The sequence below is a fragment of the Ahaetulla prasina genome, chromosome 5, assembly GCF_028640845.1.
Source record: "Ahaetulla prasina isolate Xishuangbanna chromosome 5, ASM2864084v1, whole genome shotgun sequence".
NCBI lineage: Eukaryota > Metazoa > Chordata > Lepidosauria > Squamata > Colubridae > Ahaetulla > Ahaetulla prasina.
In genome coordinates, this window is record NC_080543.1 from 49,491,434 (window position 1) to 49,513,265 (window position 21,832).

Sequence of the window (21,832 nt, forward strand, 5' to 3'; positions counted from 1 at the left end):
TGTGTGGGTGTGGGTGTGGTGTTTGGGTGTGTGTGTGTGTGTGTGAGAGAGAGAAATTATCTGGGGTGAAGACTTTTTTTATTCATTTATTACTTTTAAATAAAGAGTACATTTTGGCAAGACTGTTTAACATTCTCACATCTTGTCCTACGAAAAAATGAAAAAGAAACACCAAAATCCAATTCCAGACAGATTAATCCTTGGAAATGTTTAAATCAGCTGAAGTATTTGCTTTCAACTTACACATTCCAACAAATAATGTCAATTTATGTTAAGTAATAACATAAGAAAGCAAATTTTGTCTCAACCAAGACTGAGGAAATGTTAGGCAATTTATCTGTATCTGAATATCTTTGGGGTGATTTTCTGTCAAGCTAGTGACTTTCCTTCGCAAACACAACATTTTTAATCTTTAAAAAAAAAACACTGGGCACTAATTAAAGGCTTGATAAGCTTCATCAGGCTCCAAATTGTTCCTTTGTTAAAATAGCAAGGTGACTGGGACATTAGCCAAGAAGAGTTCTAAATCGAAGGCAGCTGCAGAAACTGTAACCCAACCACCAATTAATATAGAGTATTCCTTCAACCACCCAGTTGCTGGACTCCCCTTTCAGCTATGGTTTGCAAACATCTCAAATAATGCTTACTGTGAGAAATCATATAAATTAATACAAATAGCCTTCTTATAAAGTAAACAATCTTCTATTAAACCAGTTGCTTGATATTCAAATACAGCAGATGTGAAGATAACTCATTGGCTTCCTTGAATTTAGTGGCTGTAGAATTTTAATTTAGAAATTTCATCCATTCCGTTATTCAAAATTAATAAATTTCAGAACTTTTAAATTTTAGACAAAGTGTTTGTTTTGAAATTTAGTTATTAGAATACTGCTGTCTAACAGAAAGGACAACAGTAAGATCAACCATGAAATTAACCGTGAAATAAGCAAAACTCTTAACACAAAGCATTACATAAGATCATATTGGAAAGAAAAAGCTTCTAAGTCTCTAATATTTTTATTGCTTGAACCATAGTGCAAGGTTTTTTTTAATAAGAATAAAATCCTAAAGCCAGCTCCTAAAGGATCAGACTAATTTTCTTCACAGCTTAATCTTGACAGAGTTACATACTGAAATAATTTCCTTTACAATCATATCAATGTCCAGCTCAAAAGTTGGAAGTACCGAAATAGAGCTAGCCCTCGACTTACAGCCACAATTGAACCCAAAATTTCTGTTGCTAAATTAAACATTTCTTAAGTGAGTGTGCCCCATTTACAACCTTTCTTGCCACAATTGTTAAAAGAATCACTGTAGTTGTTAAACTGTGGTTAAATGTATCTGGCTTCTCCATTGACTTTGCTTGTCAAAAGGTTGGAAAAGAAGGTTAGTTAGGGTGGAAGAAGGGAGGAGTGAAGAAGGAGGAGAGGAAGTAGTAAAGTGAAGGAGATGAAGGATATGAAAGTAGTAGAGGGTAGAGAGGGAGGTTGTGAAGAAAGGAAGTGGCAGTCGGGCAGGCCTGAATCAGTAATAAATAAAAATTAATGATTAATGATGGATAATAGTTTGTACATAAATATGATGTTGGAAAATGGAAATAAAAATTATTTTTAAAAAAAGGTTGGAAAAGGTGATCAGATGACCCTAGGATACTGCAACCATCATAAATATGAGTCTGTTGCCAAGCATCTGAAGTTTGATTGCATGACTATAGGGATGTGACAATGGTCATAAGTGTGAAAACTGGTCATGTCACCTTTTTCAGTGCCTTTGTAACTTTGAATGGTCACAAAATGAACTGTTGTAAGTCGAGGACTACCTGTACAATATCAAAAATAACGCTTTCTTATTTTTCATGCAATGGAATCCAATGGTTTATCAGATGTAACTTCCTTGCCTTTCTTAGACGCAGACTCTATCTTTTGTAATTTGTAATTAAAAGCAATATAATAAAATGACATCTAGTAAATCTATATTCAGTATATCTTTCCGCACTATTCAAATGTTATAAACCATCCTTCCACTAGGATCACACACCTATTCATACATTGCTTTTTATTCTTTAAACTTCTCACCTTTCTCTTTGAGAACCTCAGCAGCTCCATTCACAACTTTCTTAATCTGCACCTTCAACTCAACCTCTACATTGTTCATGCTTATTTGTTTTGCAATCCAATTCTTCATTCTCTCTACATGACCCAACATGCCCTCCCCAACATACTTGGATTTGGGACTGTTTTTCAATCTATTCCTTCAACCCTAATGCATCTTTAACTTCTTTTTGTTTAGCATAAACAATTCTTAAGTATCACACTTCCACCAATTTGTTTAGTTTTCTTTTTCTCCTGACATAGCAACTCCAGTTCTGGCATGACAAAGTGGTCTCAGATGAAACAAACATTTTTTTACTCTCTACTCTTCTGCCAAGTTTCTGACGACTCGCAGTGGTACCTTAATACTGTATGCAGTTCTTTTTTCTTTTTTTTGAAAATTTTTTTTTCTTTAACAAACCACATACAAATTGTTTTTGAACAAGATATTGGTCAGGTACATAATTAAACCCAATTCAATTTTCACTCCCTCAAAATATAATCTATCCAATATGTTTCCCTTTCCCCCTAAAATATTTTATTATTTGCAGATTTCTATTCATAAAGTCTCCCCTTCATGGATTACTGCCTTGTTGTGGCAAAGGGGCTTGCGTAGCTCAATGAAGCTATGAGCTATGCCATGCAGGGACACCCAAGATGGACAGGTCATAGTGGAGAGTTCTGACAAAACGTGATCCAGTGGAGAAGGAAATGGCAACCCACTCCAGTATCGTTGCCATGAAAACCCCATGGACAGTACAAAAAGGAAAAAAGATATGACGCCGGAAGATGAGCCCCTCAGGTCGTAAGGTGTCCAATATGCTACTGGGGAAGAGCAGAGGGTTAGTACTGGTAGCGCCAGAAAGAATGAAGCGACTGAGCCAAAGCCAAAAGGACGCTCAACTGTGGATGTATCTGGTAGTGAAAGGAAAATCCGATGCTGTAAAGATTTTTTCTCCATAGGAACCTGGAATGTAAGATCCATGAATCAAGGCAAGCTGGATGTGGTCAAACAAGAGATGACAAGACTGAACATCGACATCTTAGGAATCAGTGAACTAAAGTGGACAGGAATGGGCAAATTTAATTGAGATGACCATCAGGTATACTACTGTGGGCAAGAATCCCTCAGAAGAAATGGAGTAGCCTTCATAATCAATAAAAGAGTAGGAAAAGCAATACTGGGATACAATCCCCAAAATGACAGAATGATCTCAGCTCGAATCCAAGGCAATCCATTCAATATCACAGTAGTTCAAGTCTATGCCCCAACCACAGGTGCTGAAGAGGATGAAATTGACCAGTTCTATGAAGCCCTACAGCACCTGATAGAATTAACACAAAAAAATGATGTCCTTATCATCATGGGAGATTGGAATGCTAAAGTAGGAAGCCAAAAGATTACCAGAATAACAGGCAAGTTTGGCCTTAGAGTACAAAAGGAAGCAGGGCACAGGCTGATAGAATTCTGTCAAGATAATACGATGGTCATAGCAAACACTCTTTTCCAACAACCTAAGAGATGACTCTACACATGGACATCACCAGATGGTCAACACAGAAATCAGATTGACTATGTGCTCTGCAGCCAAAGATGGAGAAACTCTATACGATCAGTAAAAACAAGACCAGGAGCTGACTGTGGCTCAGATCATGAGTTTCTTCTTGCAAAATTTAGGCTTAAACTGAAGAAAGTAGGGAAAAGCACCAGGCCATTCAGGTATGTACTAAATTGTATCCCTGATGAATATACAGTAGAGGTGACAAATAGATTTAAAGAATTAGATCTGATAGACAGAGTGCCTGAAGAACTATGGACGGAGGTTCCCAACATTGTACAAGAGATAGCAATTAAAACCATTCCAAAGAAAAAGAAGAAGAAATGCGAGAAAGCAAAATGGCTGTCTGAGGAAGCTTTGCAAATAGCTGAGGAAAGAAGAGAAGCAAAAGGCAAGGGAGAAAGAGAAAGATACACCCAGTTAAATGCAGAATTCCAGAGAATAGCTAGAAGAGATAAGAATGCATTCTTAAATGAACAGTGCAAAGAAATAGAAGAAAACAATAGACTAGGGAGGACCAGAGATCTCCTCAAGAAAATTGGAGATATGAAGGGAATGTTTCATGCAAAGATGGGCATGATAAAGGACCAGAATGGCAGGGACCTAACAGAGGCAGAAGAGATTAAGAAGAGGTGGCAAAATTACACAGAAGAACTATACAAGAATAAGCTTAACATCCCTGATAACCACAATGGGGTGGTCACTGACCTTGAGCCAGACATCCTAGAATGTGAAGTCAAATGGGCCTTAGGAAATCTGAGCAACAACAAAGCTAGTGGAGGAGACAGTATTCCAGCTGAGCTATTCAAAATCTTAAAAGACGATGCAGTAAAAGTGCTACACTCAATTTGCCAGCAAATTTGGAAAACTCAACAATGGCCACAGGATTGGAATAGGTCAGTTCCAATTCAAAAGAAAGGCAATACCAAATAATGTTCAAACTATCACACCATTGCACTCATTTCACATGCTAGTAAAGTTGTGCTTAAAATCCTACAAGCTAGGCTCCAGCAGTATGTGGATCAAGAACTACCAGAAGTACAGGCAGGATTTCAAAGAGATAGAGGAACTTGAGATCAAATTGCCAGCATATCATGGAGAAAGCTAGGGAGTTCCAGAAAAACATCTACTTCTGCTTCATTGAAGCTAAAGCCTTTGACTGTGTGGATCACAACAAATTGTGACAAGTTCTTAAAGAGATGAGAGTACCAGACCAAAGTATCCATTTTGTTTCTGTTACAGAGCCCGCACCTTTTTTGTTTCAATTTGTTTCCCTTTATCCAATTTGTCCCATTCGAAGTAAATAGTTTAATTTTAATCCTTTGTTTGCTCTAAATATGTAGAAAATAGAGGAAATAGGAGATGTTCAATTACAGTCCAATTTAGATCCTTCTTTAGTTCCTTTCTTTTTTCCCCTTATATATATGATCTTTAATTAGTCAATAAAACTTTCAAAATTCTCCAAATTTTAATTTAATTAAAAATCTTGTTTTCCACTGTTTATTTAAGGCTCTAGACTTCGGTTCCAAGCCAAATTTGTCAGGTTTTAGGTATCACTTTAATTATTTCCTTCCGGTTTCATATCCCATTTAATTTAGCTTAAGTTAAATTAGCTTAAGAAAAGTTTTTTTCTTAAAAGTTTGTTGCCAATATCTCCCAAAAGTGCCACTTTGTGAGCTGGTGTTAACTTACCCGGCTTGCTTATCTTGTTCAATGTTCCTCCTGCCCATTCTTTGTGGTTGTCCCGACTTTAGGAAGCTGACGATGGCTGCAGTCCACCTTGCTGGGTCAAGGGAAAAAAGCCAGAGCTGTAGGGAACTTGCAACTTCCCTGTTTGCTCCAGCGGCTCCCTCTTTCTTCACTGGCCCTGCAGGGCAGCTATGGTCTGATCCAGACCCCCATAACGAGGGGATTTTCAGCGCTCACCCTGGAATTCCCGGGGTTCACGTTCGTTCCATCGCGATGCTGGCCATGCCTCCCTGCAGTTCTAAGCACTATATTTCCAAAAGGCTGATTGATTAGAACAAATTCAGAGAAAGGTAACAAAGAGGAAATGACAAAGATCTGAGGCCATGCCATATGAATACAGATTGGAAGACTTTGGGATGTTCAATCTGGAGAGAAAAAAACTAAAAGGAGACACAACATTAAACTACTACAGAAGAATATAGAATAAAAAAGTTGTAAGGGATTTTATAGGCCATCTAGTCCAACCCCTGCTCAAGCAGGAGACCCTATAACATTTCTAACAAGTAGCTGTCCAGTCTGTTCTTGAAAGTCTCCAGTGATGAAGCACCCACAACTTCTGAAGGCAATTTGTTTTATTGGTTGATTGTTCTCACTGTCAGAAAATGTCTCCTTCTTTCTAGGCTGAATCTCTCCTTGATCAGTTTCCATTCACAGTTCCTTCTCTGGCCTTTGGGTGCTTTGGAAAATAGGTTGTCCCCAGGGTGAAATGCTCCCGGATCGGACCGATTCGTGCGATCCGGTATTGATGGCAGCTGCTGGTTCGGAGGACCGGCAGCAAAAATCCCTGGCCCCACCCACCCTGCCTCTGCTGAGCCGCACCATCTGCAGAGGTTTTTTTTTTTACTTTTAAAAGCCGGTTTTGCTTCAGCCGAAACATGCCTTTAAAAGTTAAAAAAAAGCCTTTGAAGATCCCGCCCCTCAGCTGAGATCGGCAGAGACTTTAAACTGTAAAAAAATTTTTTTTAAAGTCTACTCTGGAGATCTCACCTGAGTTCCTCATCAGCAGAACCTTACTTGTACTCTTACTTGTAGAAAACACGTTTTCTACAAGTAAGAGTAGAGATTCTAAGGCACTTACCTGATTACTGATGAACGCATGGCTTTTTTTCCAGCCCGAAAGCAGTTTCACTTTCAGCCAGACAGAATCAATTGCTTAGCTAATCTATTTCCTCGGTGATCAACTGGCTGGCTTTGCTGGCTGAGGAACTCTGGGATTTGAAGTCCACAATAAAATAAAATAAAATAAAGTAAAATAAAATAAAATAATAAAATATTTGTGCAGCTTTCTGAGATTTGGTGTGTTTCTATAGTGTTTCACTCTAACTACACAAACACACAAAATCTCAGAAAGCTGTATGTGGCATTGTGTGTGTGTGTGTGTGTAAAGTGTGAAAGTTGGTTTTTGAGCTTTTTGTGGCTGTGTGAAGTGTGAAATGCAGCTGCTTTTACATTGTGTGTGAGTCAGTTGTGTTGTGTTGTGTGTGTGTAAAGTGTGAAAGTTGGTTTTTAGTACCTCTTATTGTTTTTTATACTTTGTTAATTATTTTTATTTATTGTTATTGGCTACGCCCACCCAGTCATCTGATCACCAAGCCACACCCACCAATTAAGCCACGCCCACAGAACCGGTAGGGAAATTTTTTAGATTTCATCCCTGGTTGTCCCCCTCCTCTCTGTGACAGCCCCTCAAATATTGGAGCAATATGGAGCTTAAAACAGAGAAGGCCAATTCTTTATTTTGAGAATGATCATTGTTACAAACTGCAAAGAAAATACAATAACATTACAATAAAACAATAAATGTACAGATAGTTTAATTCCTGGTAAAGATAGCACAACTGGTTGTCAATTTCATGACAACTTTGTATTTTTGCTCTGACAATTCCTAGAAAGACCTGCCCTTTTTCAGCAATTGATCATAAACAGAAGTGAGAAGCGATTTTCCAGTTAAAAATCTTCAAAGGAACTGCAACAGATACAGTAAATGCTCCAATGCTGGAAATTTTAAGATACTTCTGATGGCTTACCATTGTGCATTTTTTTGTGAATGGCATCCTAAAATGTCTTAATAAATGTTGCATTTATTTAATCAAGGGCAGAAAAACCAAATATTTGCCTGAATTTGATTATAAAAGGAAAACAAGTTAATAGAAAAATCTAACTTGGGAGGAATATTCACTTTTGGGATACACACACACACACAGAATACAGGTTTTTGTTTGTTTAATGTTTCAAAATGAAAATTCTTCTTTAAATTTCAGTAATAGGAGGGAACTCTATTGGCTGCAAAAAGGATACTGATGCATCAGCAGCTCTTACAAATTGTCTATATTTTCAATGACATCAGAATGCAATATGAATGCAGTATACTCAGATAACTTGTTTGATAGCAAAACGCTCATCTATAATCCATTATGAACTGTTGTAAGTAGAGGACTACCTGTAGTTGCTTGGAATTTTTTTCTTCTTCAATTGTGTCTGATTCCCAGAGACTGCCTGAACAAGTCTCTGCAACTGTATTTGTTTGGTTATTTGTTTGCAAGGTTTTCAGAAATCATTTGCTATTGTCTCCTTCCTAGGGCTGAGATAAAGTGAATAGTCCAAGGTTAGCCCAAGCTTTGTGCCTAAGGTGGAACTAAAACTTATTGTCTCTGGGTTTCTAACCTATTTCTTAATGACTATACCAAACTGACTTTCATTTGGTATGTTTAAATATATACTATTGTAATGGTAATTACATATGTAAATACAGGTAGTCCTTGACTTACAACCACAATTGGGACTGGAATCTGTTTAACTTGTTGCACATAAGATAAATTGGATCAAATTTTATAATAATTTTTATAGTAGTCACCACAGTTGTTAAGCAAACTATATGGTTAAGTGAATTTAGCTTCCCCAATAGCATTTTTTTGTGATCATGTGACCACAGGATGCTGCAACCAGTCATAAATATGTCTAAGGCTGTCTTAATTTTGAACTATAGTTAAACAAATGATCATGATTCAAGAACTACCTGTACTATAACATGAGTGCTAGAACAAATAGATCTGCCTATGCTTCAGAAAATGTTAAGGCCAGTCACTCCCTCTCTACCCAAACCATCTTACAGAGTTATTATGTAGGAAGCAGAGTTTTGGTTATATTTCTCACCTTGAATTATACATAAAAAGGCAGAATAAATAGCTAACAACAATGTAACATCATATTATACCAAGAAACAATGATGAAACTGATATGAAATAACAAAGTAAATTTCTCTTAAAGTACTTGCCCAAGTATATAAAAAAATTCTCACTAATAAATAACACAGAGAATTCGATTTCAGTTATTTTATGGGGAAAAGGTGTGGGAACATTATGTATGTTGCCTTGAATTGTTCAAAATAATGCCGGGATACAAATTTAATAACAAATGTAAAAAAAAGATCAAACGTGGACAGCAGATTCACTGCATTATCAAGATTTGCCACATGATGGCAGCCCATGTTTGGGAATGGATCATTCTCCATCTTCTACTATACACACACACGAATTCAGAAATCTATGCCACTGAGTTATGAGAGTTGCTAGGATACCGAAGAATAGGAAGTTCGCGCAGCAGTATGTCGGCGTTTAGAGCAACTCGTGTGTGTATGTGTGTAACTTTGCCTTTTACATGTGAGAAAGATACACACAAACATACAAAATCTGCTTCTTAACATCGGAGAAAGTGATTTTAATCATTACTCTTCCCCCCTCCCATAACTAAGAAGCATCACGCCGGAAACTGCCGCAAAGCGCGGCAGCATCCCAGAACGCTTTTTACCGCACAGTCGCGCGACTCCTGTGCTTTACGGCCTCGTGTGCGCTCTCGCCGGGGGCCCTCCCCTTTCGCCGGCTTCCCATTTCTAAACCAGAACTCGCGGCTGCCGGAGCTGGTCTTCCTCACGATCATGACAACCCAAAATAGGGCGGACGAGCCCGACCGGACCCTTTTCGTGGGCAATTTGGAGAGTCGCGTGAAGGAGGAGATTCTCTATGAGCTTTTCTTGCAGGTGCAAGAGCGGGTGAGGCGGGTCCTGTGGGAGGTGGGTGTGTCAGGTGGGAGGTGGGCGTGGCTAGCGATGTAGCTGGGAAGCACGTGTTCGTGTTGCGAGTCCTGTACGCGGTGGTGTGAAGGGATGGGATTGCAGGGTCCGCCCATGCGACGGGATGTTGGGGCGGAAAGATGCCGTCTCATGATTCCCTCCCCCCTTTAATAGCAAAATACTTTTTTCAAAAAAAAAAAAAGTACGACATAAACAATTTCACAAAACCGTATGTCACTCTACAGTTAGTAAACTTGAAGGTGTCACAGGGCTCTGTTTTTACTGCAGCTGAATGTTGTCAGAAGATACCGAGGCATGTCTTCTGCAGTAGTCGACGGGGTCGCCGCGCAAGTGAAATCTGTATTTATTTTATGCTCCATTTCTGAAATACAGTACTGGAAAAAAACTTTAAAAATTTTTTTCGTGGATATGCTTTAAACAAGGTTTATTTTATCTACCCATTCTATACTAAATATTGATGACAACTTACAATCAAGACAAGTTATGTAAGGTGGGGCATTAGAATTCTTAAACAAACAGAAAACCATAATGGGTACTAGTAGGTTTATATTACTTTGGTTTATTAAATAATAGCATATTAGACAAGTGAAACATTTTGGAAGGAGCATGATTTTCTTCTGAGTGTGGAAAAGGTTAGACCTAACCTGCAGTATTTTTAAATAGAAAAAAGAAAAAAAATTGCAATAACATTTAATATGGGATAGAAATTAATGCACATGACATAGAAGTTCATCTTAAAATACAGAATGTCAGGTAATTCCTAGCAACAGAATTGTTTGGAAATTCAAGTAAAATTGAAAGGACCTGACATTATTATTATCAGGTAATCTGATAATGGTCTCCAGCCTTAAATCCAATACTCTGACCTATTAGGAGGAATATAAATTTATAAGCCTCCTATTTACTCATAATTTATTCCCTGTAAATTATCCCATCTAAATATATCCCATCTAATATATTAACAATATATTCAGAATTAAATGAAGGGAAGTGTAATCACATGTAATATCCTCTGTAGTCCTTTCTTGTTTAATATGGATACTTTCTTATAAATATAGAAATATTAAGAACTTCAGTAGTAAAGTGCAAATAAGAAATATTGAGCAGTGGAGTTATGAGTTCAATTCCTTTGTAAGTGATACATTGAAATTGAATTTGGCATATTAATCAGACTTGAACATCTTTTAAATGTTATTTCTGCAATTTAATTTGTTAAAAAGTTTTTTAAATAGGAATAGTATAAAAAGTGTTCATTTTTCCACATAGAGTAGTTTTTCCGACAACTTAAATATTTCATTCTTGACTTAATCTGCCCAATCCATTTAATTGTTGGGTGAAGAAAAATAATTTTAAAATGGGTTATTTGTATTTTAAAGCCCTACCTGTATGTGTAGCTTGCTTCAGCAGATTTATTATTTATTTTTTTATAAACAGGAAGAATCTACATGTTTAAAAGAAAAAGCCTCAGAATGTTTGATTGTCTACTTCCTACCTTTGAAGAAGTTCATCCTCTTCAGTAGGCAATCCAAAGTAGAAGAGTGGAAATGTGTTTTTTTCTTTAAACTTTTCTCTCTCCTAAAAGTGGGGATTAAATAAGCTGAATTTTGTTTGGAAATGTTGATTGTGGCCAAAATATTATTTTTAAAAAATAAATATATCTTAAATTAAAAAAATTAATAGACCTTAAATGTAGAATCTATAGATCTAAATAACACTGAGATGAATCTTGCTGTAATAACTTCATAATTTCAGAAAATAACAACCTGGCCCAGAGGTTAAGGCAATAGACTGCTAATCCATTATGTTCTGCATAATGGTGGATCAAATCTAACCTCAGTCAACAAATCCTGAGAGCCAGTTAATCTGGTGCATGGGTGTCAAACTCGTGGTGTCACATTGCTGTCATGTGTCATTTTGCGACTTTTTTTCCTTCGTGGAACTGGGGTGGGTGTGGCTTGTGTGTTGACACATCCGGTCCACAGGTCACCAGTTTGATACACCTGGTCTAGTGGCTCAGGCACCAGATCAGAAACCAGGAGACTTAAGTTCTAGCCCATTTTTATCATGAAAGCAGTCTGAGTGATTTTGGGCCAGTCACTCTCTCCCAGCCCAGCTTACCTCACAGAGGAGTTGTAGGGAAAATAGGAGGAGGAAGGAATATTAATTATGTTTGCCACCTTCAGTTATTTGTAAAAATAAAATTGAAGCCAATATCTTTTTTCAATGTTTTAACAATTAGATCTTAAGACAATGGAATTAAAAATGAATTATAGTTCGTTATTCTTCCCCAAAAACTCAAATGAGTACAAATGGGATCTTAGCCTTTTACTAGAGTAACTACTTTTTACTGGAAAGATTAAAGAGATGGAATTATTCTCACCTTTCTTGATTTATTATATGCTATTTATTTCACGTGGTATTAGCTAAACTAATGAAATTTATATTTGTTGATATTTATTTATATTTATTTCTCAGAAGTTGTAGCACACTCAATTCTACTTATTAATAAATACTCAGTTCTGGTGAACAATTGTGAATAATTTAAAATAACATTAATTGATAAATAATGGGTGTTCGTTATCTAGTCTAAATCTGAATTATCTCTTTAGCAGCTACTAAGTTTTTGGAAATAACTTATCGATTTTTGAAAGTACATAATTGAAAGATAAATAAATTTAAATGAAGGAAAACAAATTGTTGATAGTGCCTAAAGGCAATCATTTAACTTTGGCTTAAAATAATTGAATATTTATCTCAGTGATTAAATAGCATGCAATATTTGGATAGATAAGCCTCATTTAATTTGAAATATTCATAATTTAATTGTATCCCTTTAATTACTGTTGAACATTAGAGTTGAACATTCCTGCAATGTTTTACTTTTTTATTTCTGCATATAAAATATATGCAGTATATATGCAATATATTCAATATATATTGAATAAAAATATTGCATAAAAATATATGCAATATATTCTGCATATAAAATATGATATATATATATATCTGTAACACTGAGCATAAACATTGAGTGTTTTGTCAGCACCGATTACTATAAAATAACAATATTTCTCTTTTTTCCAGTCACAAGCTATTTCTACTTTCATTGTAATATCAGTGAGAATCAGATTTGGAATTAATTCCACAAAGTAGGCACTTCGTGTGCTTTTAGCTTTGACAGCTACTATCTGAACAAGTTTTAGTTAATGTACTCCAATGTCCATAAGATTTACGTACTGTTAAATTTAAGATTCCAAGAAAAGGGAAAATTTAGTTTAACAACAACAAAATAGGAATAATATAATCTATAGGTGTACAACTGATTCCAGATAAATGCTCTTGTTTTCTTTTGCTCTTGTTTTCTTTTTCTTTCTTCGTACATCATGCCAGTTTACATATTTTCAATTGTTTCTGCAACTTCCTAAGAATTTCCTAAGAACAGACTGGTAAATACCATGAAAGACACGGCTGGGCACAGCTGTAAATGCTCTCATAAGCATTTGCTTATAAGAATGTGTCATTGGAAATATTTTTAGCAATAGAAAATAACGATCAAATCTTTCTCAGCTCTAAATGCACCAACACTAATTTCCAGTCTAAGTTGTTCTCTCCACAATGCTTGTTGCCATCAGTTCTCATTCTACTGGAGAATGAGAAATGGTTCTTATTTTATGGACTAGATACAGCATTTATATCTGAGGATAATATGTTAATTAGATTATGAAATTAATAATTGTCATTGGACTATCTATTTTTCTACAGAATTTAAACTTACAAGATTGTCATAATGTTGAAACTTTCTATTGATTGCCAATACAACATGGAAAATAATATATTAATAAATCTATACTTTGGGTTTATTTTGGTTATATCTTATATTTGATGAGAGTATATGTTTGCTTTTGTTTGAATAGCAGAGTGTTTGCTGTTGTGCATTTTAAAAAATTCTTTAACTGCTTTGATACTTCATCAGGTCCATGTACGGTAAATTATGCCCATAACAGAATAAAACAAGACATATGTAAGTAAGCTGTGAACATACAAGGAAAATTACAATGCACTGCCTCTCTGCACAAAAGAAAAATGGATACATTGATAGAATAGGGTCCATCAAGATTTTGAATGAGTAAGTAACATTTTTGTTTCATATAACAGAATGATAAGAGAATAAATTTTAAGTTTCTTGCAGGCTGGACCGATATCCAAAGTCACCATATGCAAGGACAAAGATGGAAACCCCAAGAGTTTTGGATTTGTCTGCTTTAAACACACAGAGTCAGTGCCTTATGCTATGGCTTTGCTGAATGGGATTCGTTTATATGGAAGACCAATTAAAGTTCAATATCGGTTTGGTAGGTTTAGTTACCTGCCAATAATATTTCATAAAAACTCAGAAATCTCTGGAATGTAAATGTTGTCAAAATCTTGACACATGAAATAATGTGTCAAACAAAATTCTGCTATGACAAAGTATATTTTTCTGTACTTTGGGGTCCATTTACTGAATTAGCATTTTTTAAATAAATAAAACTGATACGTTACCTTTCTGGTCTTTAATAGTCATTCCCTTTCAAAAAGCAAGAAATTTAAATTTTACTAAAGTAAAAAGAGTGATTTTTATTTCTGCAATGATAAACTATTAACCAGGGGTGAAATCTAGAAATTTTCCCTACCAGTTCTGTGGGCGTGGCTTAATTGGTGGGTGTGGCTTGGTGGTCAGGTGATTGAATGGGCATGGTCAATAATAAATAATAAAAATAATAAAGTATACAAAACTTGGGAGGTACCGGTCTACCTTCTTTAAAAATAGAGGCACTGGTCTACTAGCTGCCTACAGCGCTAATCAGCTGTAGTGCAGCCCTTTGAAGTGCCGCGGCAGTCATTTAAGGCCGTTTGCAGCTATATCACCACCGAAAGTTTCAGGGACAGAGAAGAGGAACAGCGAGGCATGGGCATTGGGGAGGGGGCAGGGATTTTTGCTACCGGTTCTCCGAACTACCTGCCCCAATCGCTACCGGATCACGGGATCCGGTCCGAACCGGGAGCATTTCAGCCTTTCTATTAATCCTTATTTCTAAACAAGTGCTTTGATCCATTTTTAATAAATGATTTATCAGATTGCCTTTCTTCTAGTCCTAAAGAAGAATTCTTACCCCATACAGATTTTGTCCAAACCTGCCCCAATTGGGTTTTTTCTTTAGTAAATCAGACAATAGTGGTGTTCAGGAATCATCCTAAAATTACACTTGGGTAATCCCTGAAAGATAAACCAAAGTATTCACTTTTTCCTATTTATAACTAGCATTAAATTGGGTTTCCACAAAGAAGCATTATGTTCCCATATGCACATTTTGTGCTTATGTTTTTTATATTACTATTTTTTTCTAATGAGTCAATTTCACTTATACGTACAAATTGAAATGCATCAATAATGAGTCAGTTTGGTTTAATGGTTAAGGTACCAAGCTAGAAATTGGGAAATTGTGAGTTCAGTCCTACTCACCTCACAGGATTATTGTTGTGAGGAAAATAGGAAGAGGAAGGTACGTTGGATATTTTTTCTGGCTTCAATTATTTGTGAAATAATAAAGGCAGGATACAACTAAGATTTACCTTGGCTAAGATATAGAGAAGTGTTTTGATTCATATAAGGATCTTCTGTTTTCTTCCAGGATATATGACCTCTGAAAGACAAACTGCATTAAAGTTAAATTATAAATTTCCAACAGTTTGTCTTAGATGTGGAATGTTGAGTTGAGAAAAACAAATATAGAACCCCTATCATTTATGAAATGAATTTTGCATTCATTGCATTGTGACTTTTAAAAAATGTTCAGAGGCATACCAAAATAGATAATTTCTCACTAATCTCTACCCTACCTATCAATACACATTTTTTAATTAAAAGGTTGCAATTTAAGTGTGATTACAACAGTTTTGTAAATTTATATATTTTGGACTGTTTATGTTATTTTAGTGAACATGAAAAAAATAATAATTAATTTTGGTATAATTCTGAGATTTGTTTCTATGCATTTTTAGACATATGTACACAAATGCAGTGATATTTTTAATCCTAAAATATTTAGTGTTTCATTTATAGGAAGTACTCACTGCCTAGAGTTAAGCAGTCCTTCCCAGAATATGGATGAGGATGTACAGGCATCAACCTACAGGTAATGTGCATTCAGTTGTCTTTATTGTTGTGAGGTAGGGGTGGGGACAGAAACTGGGGAAGAAAAAAAAATCACCCTTATCATAGCACAAGCCCAGGTACTTTCGTGACACTGTACATTAGAAACCTTGTAGTGCAACATTGTAATACTACTTTGATAATCTTGTAGACTCAGAAGCTGCATGCACATCACTATACACCACTTTCAAAGTATTTGTAAAACCATAAAGCAGATCCTTTATATAGGCCATGGGGTGTGGCTCCATGACTCAGCACTTATCCAGGCCTGCCCCTCCCTTCCTTCTGTTGCCGCTGCCTATCAATTCTCCTGAAGCGAGGGTTACTCCAGTCTGCAGCTGTTGGTAATTGACCTTCCTCAGGCTCACATGCTGTGGGGGAGGGGGAGGGGTCTAGTTGCTCCGTTTGCATGGGCATGGAGCCAGAGCTGGGGGCTGGAGGCACTTCTTCCTGCTCGGCCTGTCTGGGCATGGAGCCAGAGCTGGGGCCGGGAGGCATGCTAGGACATTCCTCAGCGTTCGGAAGCAGATAAGACGGGCCCGGCTGCGGGGAAAGCGGATGAGGCACAACACTACATGTATTAGATTATAGGCTTAGGATATTTATTTGTTTATTTACTATTTATTCATTCAATTTCTATAGCTGCCCATCTTAATCAATGACTGCGTAGCTTACAGTTTATTTAACTGTAACTTCCACCAAAATTAGAATTCCAGTATGTGCGCATTTAGCTGTTTGCTACTATTTCATACTTATTTGTGTAGTTTTAAGTCACATTAAGTTGAGTCAGAGTTTCTGCTTAGCATATAGGAATCTATTGGTAAAGAATTGAAATAGATTCTCTGTATATCGTTAATGGATAAATGACTTTTGGAAACTTTATCCATCCTTGTTTTTAATAGGTATGCAGACTCTTATTGTGATATTCCATTACCTGTTAGTCCTTATCAGGTGAATAATAATCCACATCAGATTTATTCTGCTATTCAGAGCATGGTAAGTTTAGCATAATGATAGTAATACTATCCCAGTAATATGTCATGTGTACGCCGATTCCTTTATTATATACTGCAAGAAACAATTATTAAGAAAGCCAAGATGTCTAATTTTATTACCAATTTTCAGGTGAAATATACTTTATAATTAGCAGTTGGCCTTATTACCCATTTTATCTATCTATACTGTAGATATAAAGGGAGAAATTGACTGGATCCTTCAGCAGTGCTTTTTCTATGTAGTTTTATTATTATTAACATGCCTTGCCTTGTTTTAGAGAGATGTCACGTGATCTCAAAATTACATGAAATAATATGGAATGTGTAGAGTATTTGAAAGCTATAGCTAGTCTAGAAGGCAGTGGTACAAGGCAATTTTGTCTCAATATGTTCGTATAATATCACTGCTCTTAGCTGTACTGATTTCCAGTAGGCTTCCAAATCAACTTCAGGGTCCTGATTACCACCTGTAGAGTATTACATGGCATAGAACCAGGCTATTTTCAGGACCACCTGTTCCCCATTATTTCTGCTTATCCCATCAGGTCTAGCAGAGAGGACATTGTCTGGGTCTCTTACCCTGAATTATGTCTTCTCTGTGCCTGCACCTCCCCTGTGGTCTTGACCCCATTAGTGTTTCTGAAGACTAGGACACTCCTCCGGACTTTTGAGCCAGGCAGTTAGACGAGCTTTGTGGAGATGCACTCTTATGATGGCCATTGTTGTGAAATGGACAGCTCTATGAATCATATAAATAACTAATAATATGTCATACCCCATCGAACTTCCAATTGATAATTTTACATCAAAGATGTAAACAAAAAGGCAGAGTTGCGCAAACAGCTTATGCAACTTTACTGTTTGTGAGTGTGTCTCATGCTTAATTTTTGAAGGTATTGCATGTTACCATTTTAAAAATCTTTTGTATGCCATCATTATTAAGTGTATAATTTGAAATGATTTTTAAGCAACCCATGGTCCTTTTCATACAATAAATAATGAAGATAGAGATGATTTGTTTTGAAATATTTTAAAATTCTTATTTTCTAGATGACATGTTTGACACAAGAGTATGTTCCATACAGTCCAATGGGACAGCCATTTCTTTACCCACAGATGACATCACCACAATTTCCAAGTATTCCAGTATCATCCTACATGAATACTGGGCAAGAATCTTCTGAAAGTAGCTACTCAGAAGCAAAAACCCACAGTCAGTATCTTATTACAAAAAATACTCCCAAACGAAAAAGAACTCTGGAAGTTGGGGACAATGATAGTAACAATGAAAATAGTAGGAAAAAATACAGGAAAAAATGAGTAAAAATGTAAAGGGATAAGTTATTAAATATTATAGGATTGTATTTATTTATAAATAAATGTATTATTAAATAAAAGCATATGATCCTGATATTTATAAAAGAAATATCAAACACACACACACACACACACACACACACACCACCCTCAAATGGAATCTAATTATGTTCTTTGAAAAAGTCATGAAAATTAAATAAAGTTTATTGAAAAACATCTCATTTTACTTGAAAGTAAGTGTGTGTTATTCTGACAACTATGTTCAAACTGTAAGCAGAAAGATTTCTGAATTACAAACATATAATTAACATATTGAATTGTTATACTATTCAAAATGCAATGCATAGTTTGTGGTTAGTCCATTTTTGTGGGAAAATATAAGATTCATATGTTGTCATTGTCAATGCTAAATTGATGAAGAGTTGTTTAACTAGAAAAAAGTCCTAAAAACAAGACTGGAAGATGGCTGATTTGCTTTATATTTCTTTTTGAACATATTAGACATAAACTATATACCGTATATACTCGAGTATAAGCCGATCCGAATATAAGCCGAGGCACCTAATTTTACCACAAAAACTGGGAAAAACTATTGACTCGAGTATAAGCCGAGGGTGGGAAATGAGGCAGCTACTGGTCAATGTAAAAAATAAAGATAGAGCCAAGTAAAATAACATGAATATTTATTTGAACGAAAAACAATAAAAGTGCAAAAGGGGGAAGGAGGATTCCCAGCTTTAGAAAATTTAGAACTACGCCGCCTTTGGTATGACCTGAGCATAGCTCATAAAATTATCTGCTACAATGTACTTCCTATCAATGACTACTTCAGCTTCAACCACAACAATACACGAGAACACAATAGATTCAAACTTAAAAGTGAACCTCTCCAATCTAGATTGCAGAAAATGTGACTTCAGTAACAGAGTTGTTAATGCCTGGAATGTGCTACCTGACTCTGTGGTCTCTTCCCAAAATCCCCAAAGCCTTAACCAAAGACTATCTAGTATTGACCTCACCCCATTCCTAAGAGGTCTGTAAGGCGTGCATAAGAGCACCAGCGTGCCTACCGTCCCTGTCCTAATGTTCCCTTTAGTTGTATTCCTTTTATGTATTCAATTCATGCTTATATTTATATAATTATTTAATATGTATTTGACAAAATAAAATGAATGAATGAATGAATGAATAGAATAGAATAGAATAGAATTTTTATTGGCTAAGTGTGATTGGACACACAAGGAATGAATGAATGAATGAATGAGTGAGTGAGTTACTTCAACAACATTGTCTCACAGAAATTGACAATACAACTGCAAGCATGAAAATGAGTCCTCCTTTAGCTTCCAAGGGACCAGGGTGCCTCTGAAGGTCAGTGCTCTAAGCACTAAGAACCCAGCACAAATCTAAGCCTGTATGCACACCAATAGTGAAAATACCCTGCACAGTGTCTCTTGGCAGAAGGTTAATTTTCATAGACGTTGGGGTGGCTCTTGTTTTTTTTGGCAGGGCAATAAGGGTCTCTAATATCATTAAACCCAAGTGTGAGGAAAAAGACAGCAGCTAAAATGTTAAGGCCAGTTGTGTGACCTTCTCCAATACAGTTGGCCTGGCTGTTTGCCAAAACTTAAAACACCCTCCCATCCCCCCTCCCTGCTAAAGCTTCTTTCTTAAAACAATTGTGGTCTTTGCCTTTCATTGTGCCAATCGACTTTAGAAGTCTGTGTGTGTGTGTGTGTGTGTGTGTGTGAGAGAGAGAGAGAGAGAGAGAGGGAGGGAGGGAGTGCAAAAGGGGGAAGGAGGATTCCCAGCTCTAAACAAAGGGAAATCCCGGAATGCCAGCGCGAAAGGCGGTGCTCACGTTCCTCCTCCCTTGCTCAAAAGCCCCAACATGATATTGGAATTGGATGCCATTATATACCTGCTGAGGGGATAATTTGAATAACTTGAAAGATATAAAAGCTCTAAACATATTTGTTTAAAAATCTAAAATCTATACTTAAAATAAATGAATATAAAGTAATAAAGTTCTTTAAAGTTGTAATTCACTTTGCTGCTGAAAAAGAAAAGAAGCTTAACACCTTAAATGGTATTTATTAACTGAAATATCATCAAATCAAATATATAATGAGGTATATTATAATGACCTTTGTTTTCAGAAAGAAGCATGATGGAAGTTTTTCAATAAAGGGGGAAATATAGAAAAAACTTAGTGTCATGCTCATATATCATCTTTACAGATGTTGTTAACACTATACTATGGCAGCATATGATGGTACAATGTTTCAATCAATTTCAGGATGAAAAACTCATCAATGAGGAGGAGGAGTATAATTTATTAACCTTGTATGATATCAGTTTCTCAAGGACTCTAGAAGGACCCGAGGAAGAAATCTCTGCCCCCTCCCCACTTTCCCTTTCCAACCCAGCCTTCCAAGGGGACCTTTGAGGGAGAAATCTCTGCCCCTCCCACTTTCCTTTCCAAGGCAGCCTTCCAAGAGGACCTCTCGAAAAGAGCGAAAGCTTTCTCCTGGCCGTTTACCACCACCACACCCTCCACGCCGCCATGGCACGAGCTCAGATTGCCGGCTGGGGATGATGGGCGCTGCAGTGCGATCTCGGAGAGACTAGGGGGGAAGAAAGAATGACTGTTTCCCCACACCCTAGGATTGGGGAAAACATTGACCCCCCCCTTAGTTGCGGGAGAAGGGTTGCGCTTCAAAGCGGTCGCCTCCATCCATCAATCCATCCTTCCTTCCTTACTTCCATCCATCCATCCATCCTTTTTTTCCCAGCGAGCGTGTGTGTGACATGCAAGCAAGGCGTCTCACGGGCGTGTGTGTGTGTGTTTGTGGTGGGGTCTCGTCCCAGCCACCCACCCACTCGCTCCCTTTCCCTCTTCGGGCGTGGGCTGTTCCCGTTCGCCTGGCCTCCGTCCTCCGATCTCCTGCGCTGGGAGGCGGCGGCGAGCCAGCGGCAACCGGGCACCGCGGACTTTGGCAAGGAGGAAGGTGGGAGGAAGCGGAGCTGCCGGCTGTGGGGGTTGAGGCGTGCAAGAGGAGTGGCGTGGAAAGGCCTTTTTGTGTGTGTGTGCGTGTGTGTGCGCACCTGTGTGCCCTAGGGAGGGAAGCGGAGCTGCCGGCTGTGTGGGGGGGTTGGGCGTGCAAGAGGAGCGCGCCTCCTCCTCTTCCTCCACGCTCGCTCTTCTTGCACGCCTCAACCCCACCATCCCCACCCTCTCCAGCGTGAAGGTCACCTCCTCCCTCTTCCAGGCGGCGGCGGGCGGCGGCTCGGCTCGGCGGGCGCCACAGCCGGCAGCTCCGCTTCCTCCCACGGTCCCAGTCAGCGAGCGGTGGCGACATGCGGCGCGCGCTCCGCTTTCACCGTTCGGCTGGACTGGGACCAGTGGGAGGAAGCGGAGCTGCCGGCTGGGGATGATGGGCGCTGCAGTGCGATCTCGGAGAGACTAGGGGAAGAAAGAATGACTGTTTCCCACACCCTAGGATTGGGAAAACATTGACCCCCCCCTTAGTTGCGGGAGAAGGGTTGCGCTTCAAAGCGGTCGCCTCCATCCATCAATCCATCCTTCCTTCCTTACTTCCATCCATCCTTTTTTTTTTCCCCGCGAGCGGTGGCGGGCGGCGGCTCGGCGGGCGCCACAGCCGGCAGCTCCGCTTCCTCCCACGGTCCCAGTCCAGCCGAACGGTGAAAGCGATGCCGAGCGCCGCCGCCGCCGCCGCCGCCGCCGCCGCCGCCGCCTCCCAGCGCAGGAGATCGGAGGACGGAGGCCAGGGCGAACGGGAACACTGCACCACCAGGGCTTCCCGCCAATGCACAGC

The 21,832-nt window shown here is 38.0% G+C and overlaps 1 protein-coding gene across 1 annotated transcript; it reads left to right on the top strand.

Moving 5' to 3' along the window:
- Positions 1-9,237: 9,237 nt before the first annotated feature.
- RBM11 (RNA binding motif protein 11) lies at positions 9,238-18,104 on the top strand. Its single transcript, XM_058185668.1, has 5 exons — positions 9,238-9,434; positions 13,678-13,840; positions 15,592-15,664; positions 16,584-16,677; positions 17,727-18,104. Exons 1-5 carry the CDS (start codon positions 9,333-9,335, stop codon positions 17,994-17,996), a joined length of 702 nt encoding a protein of 233 aa, XP_058041651.1. The 5' UTR covers positions 9,238-9,332; the 3' UTR covers positions 17,997-18,104.
- Positions 18,105-21,832: the final 3,728 nt, after the last annotated feature.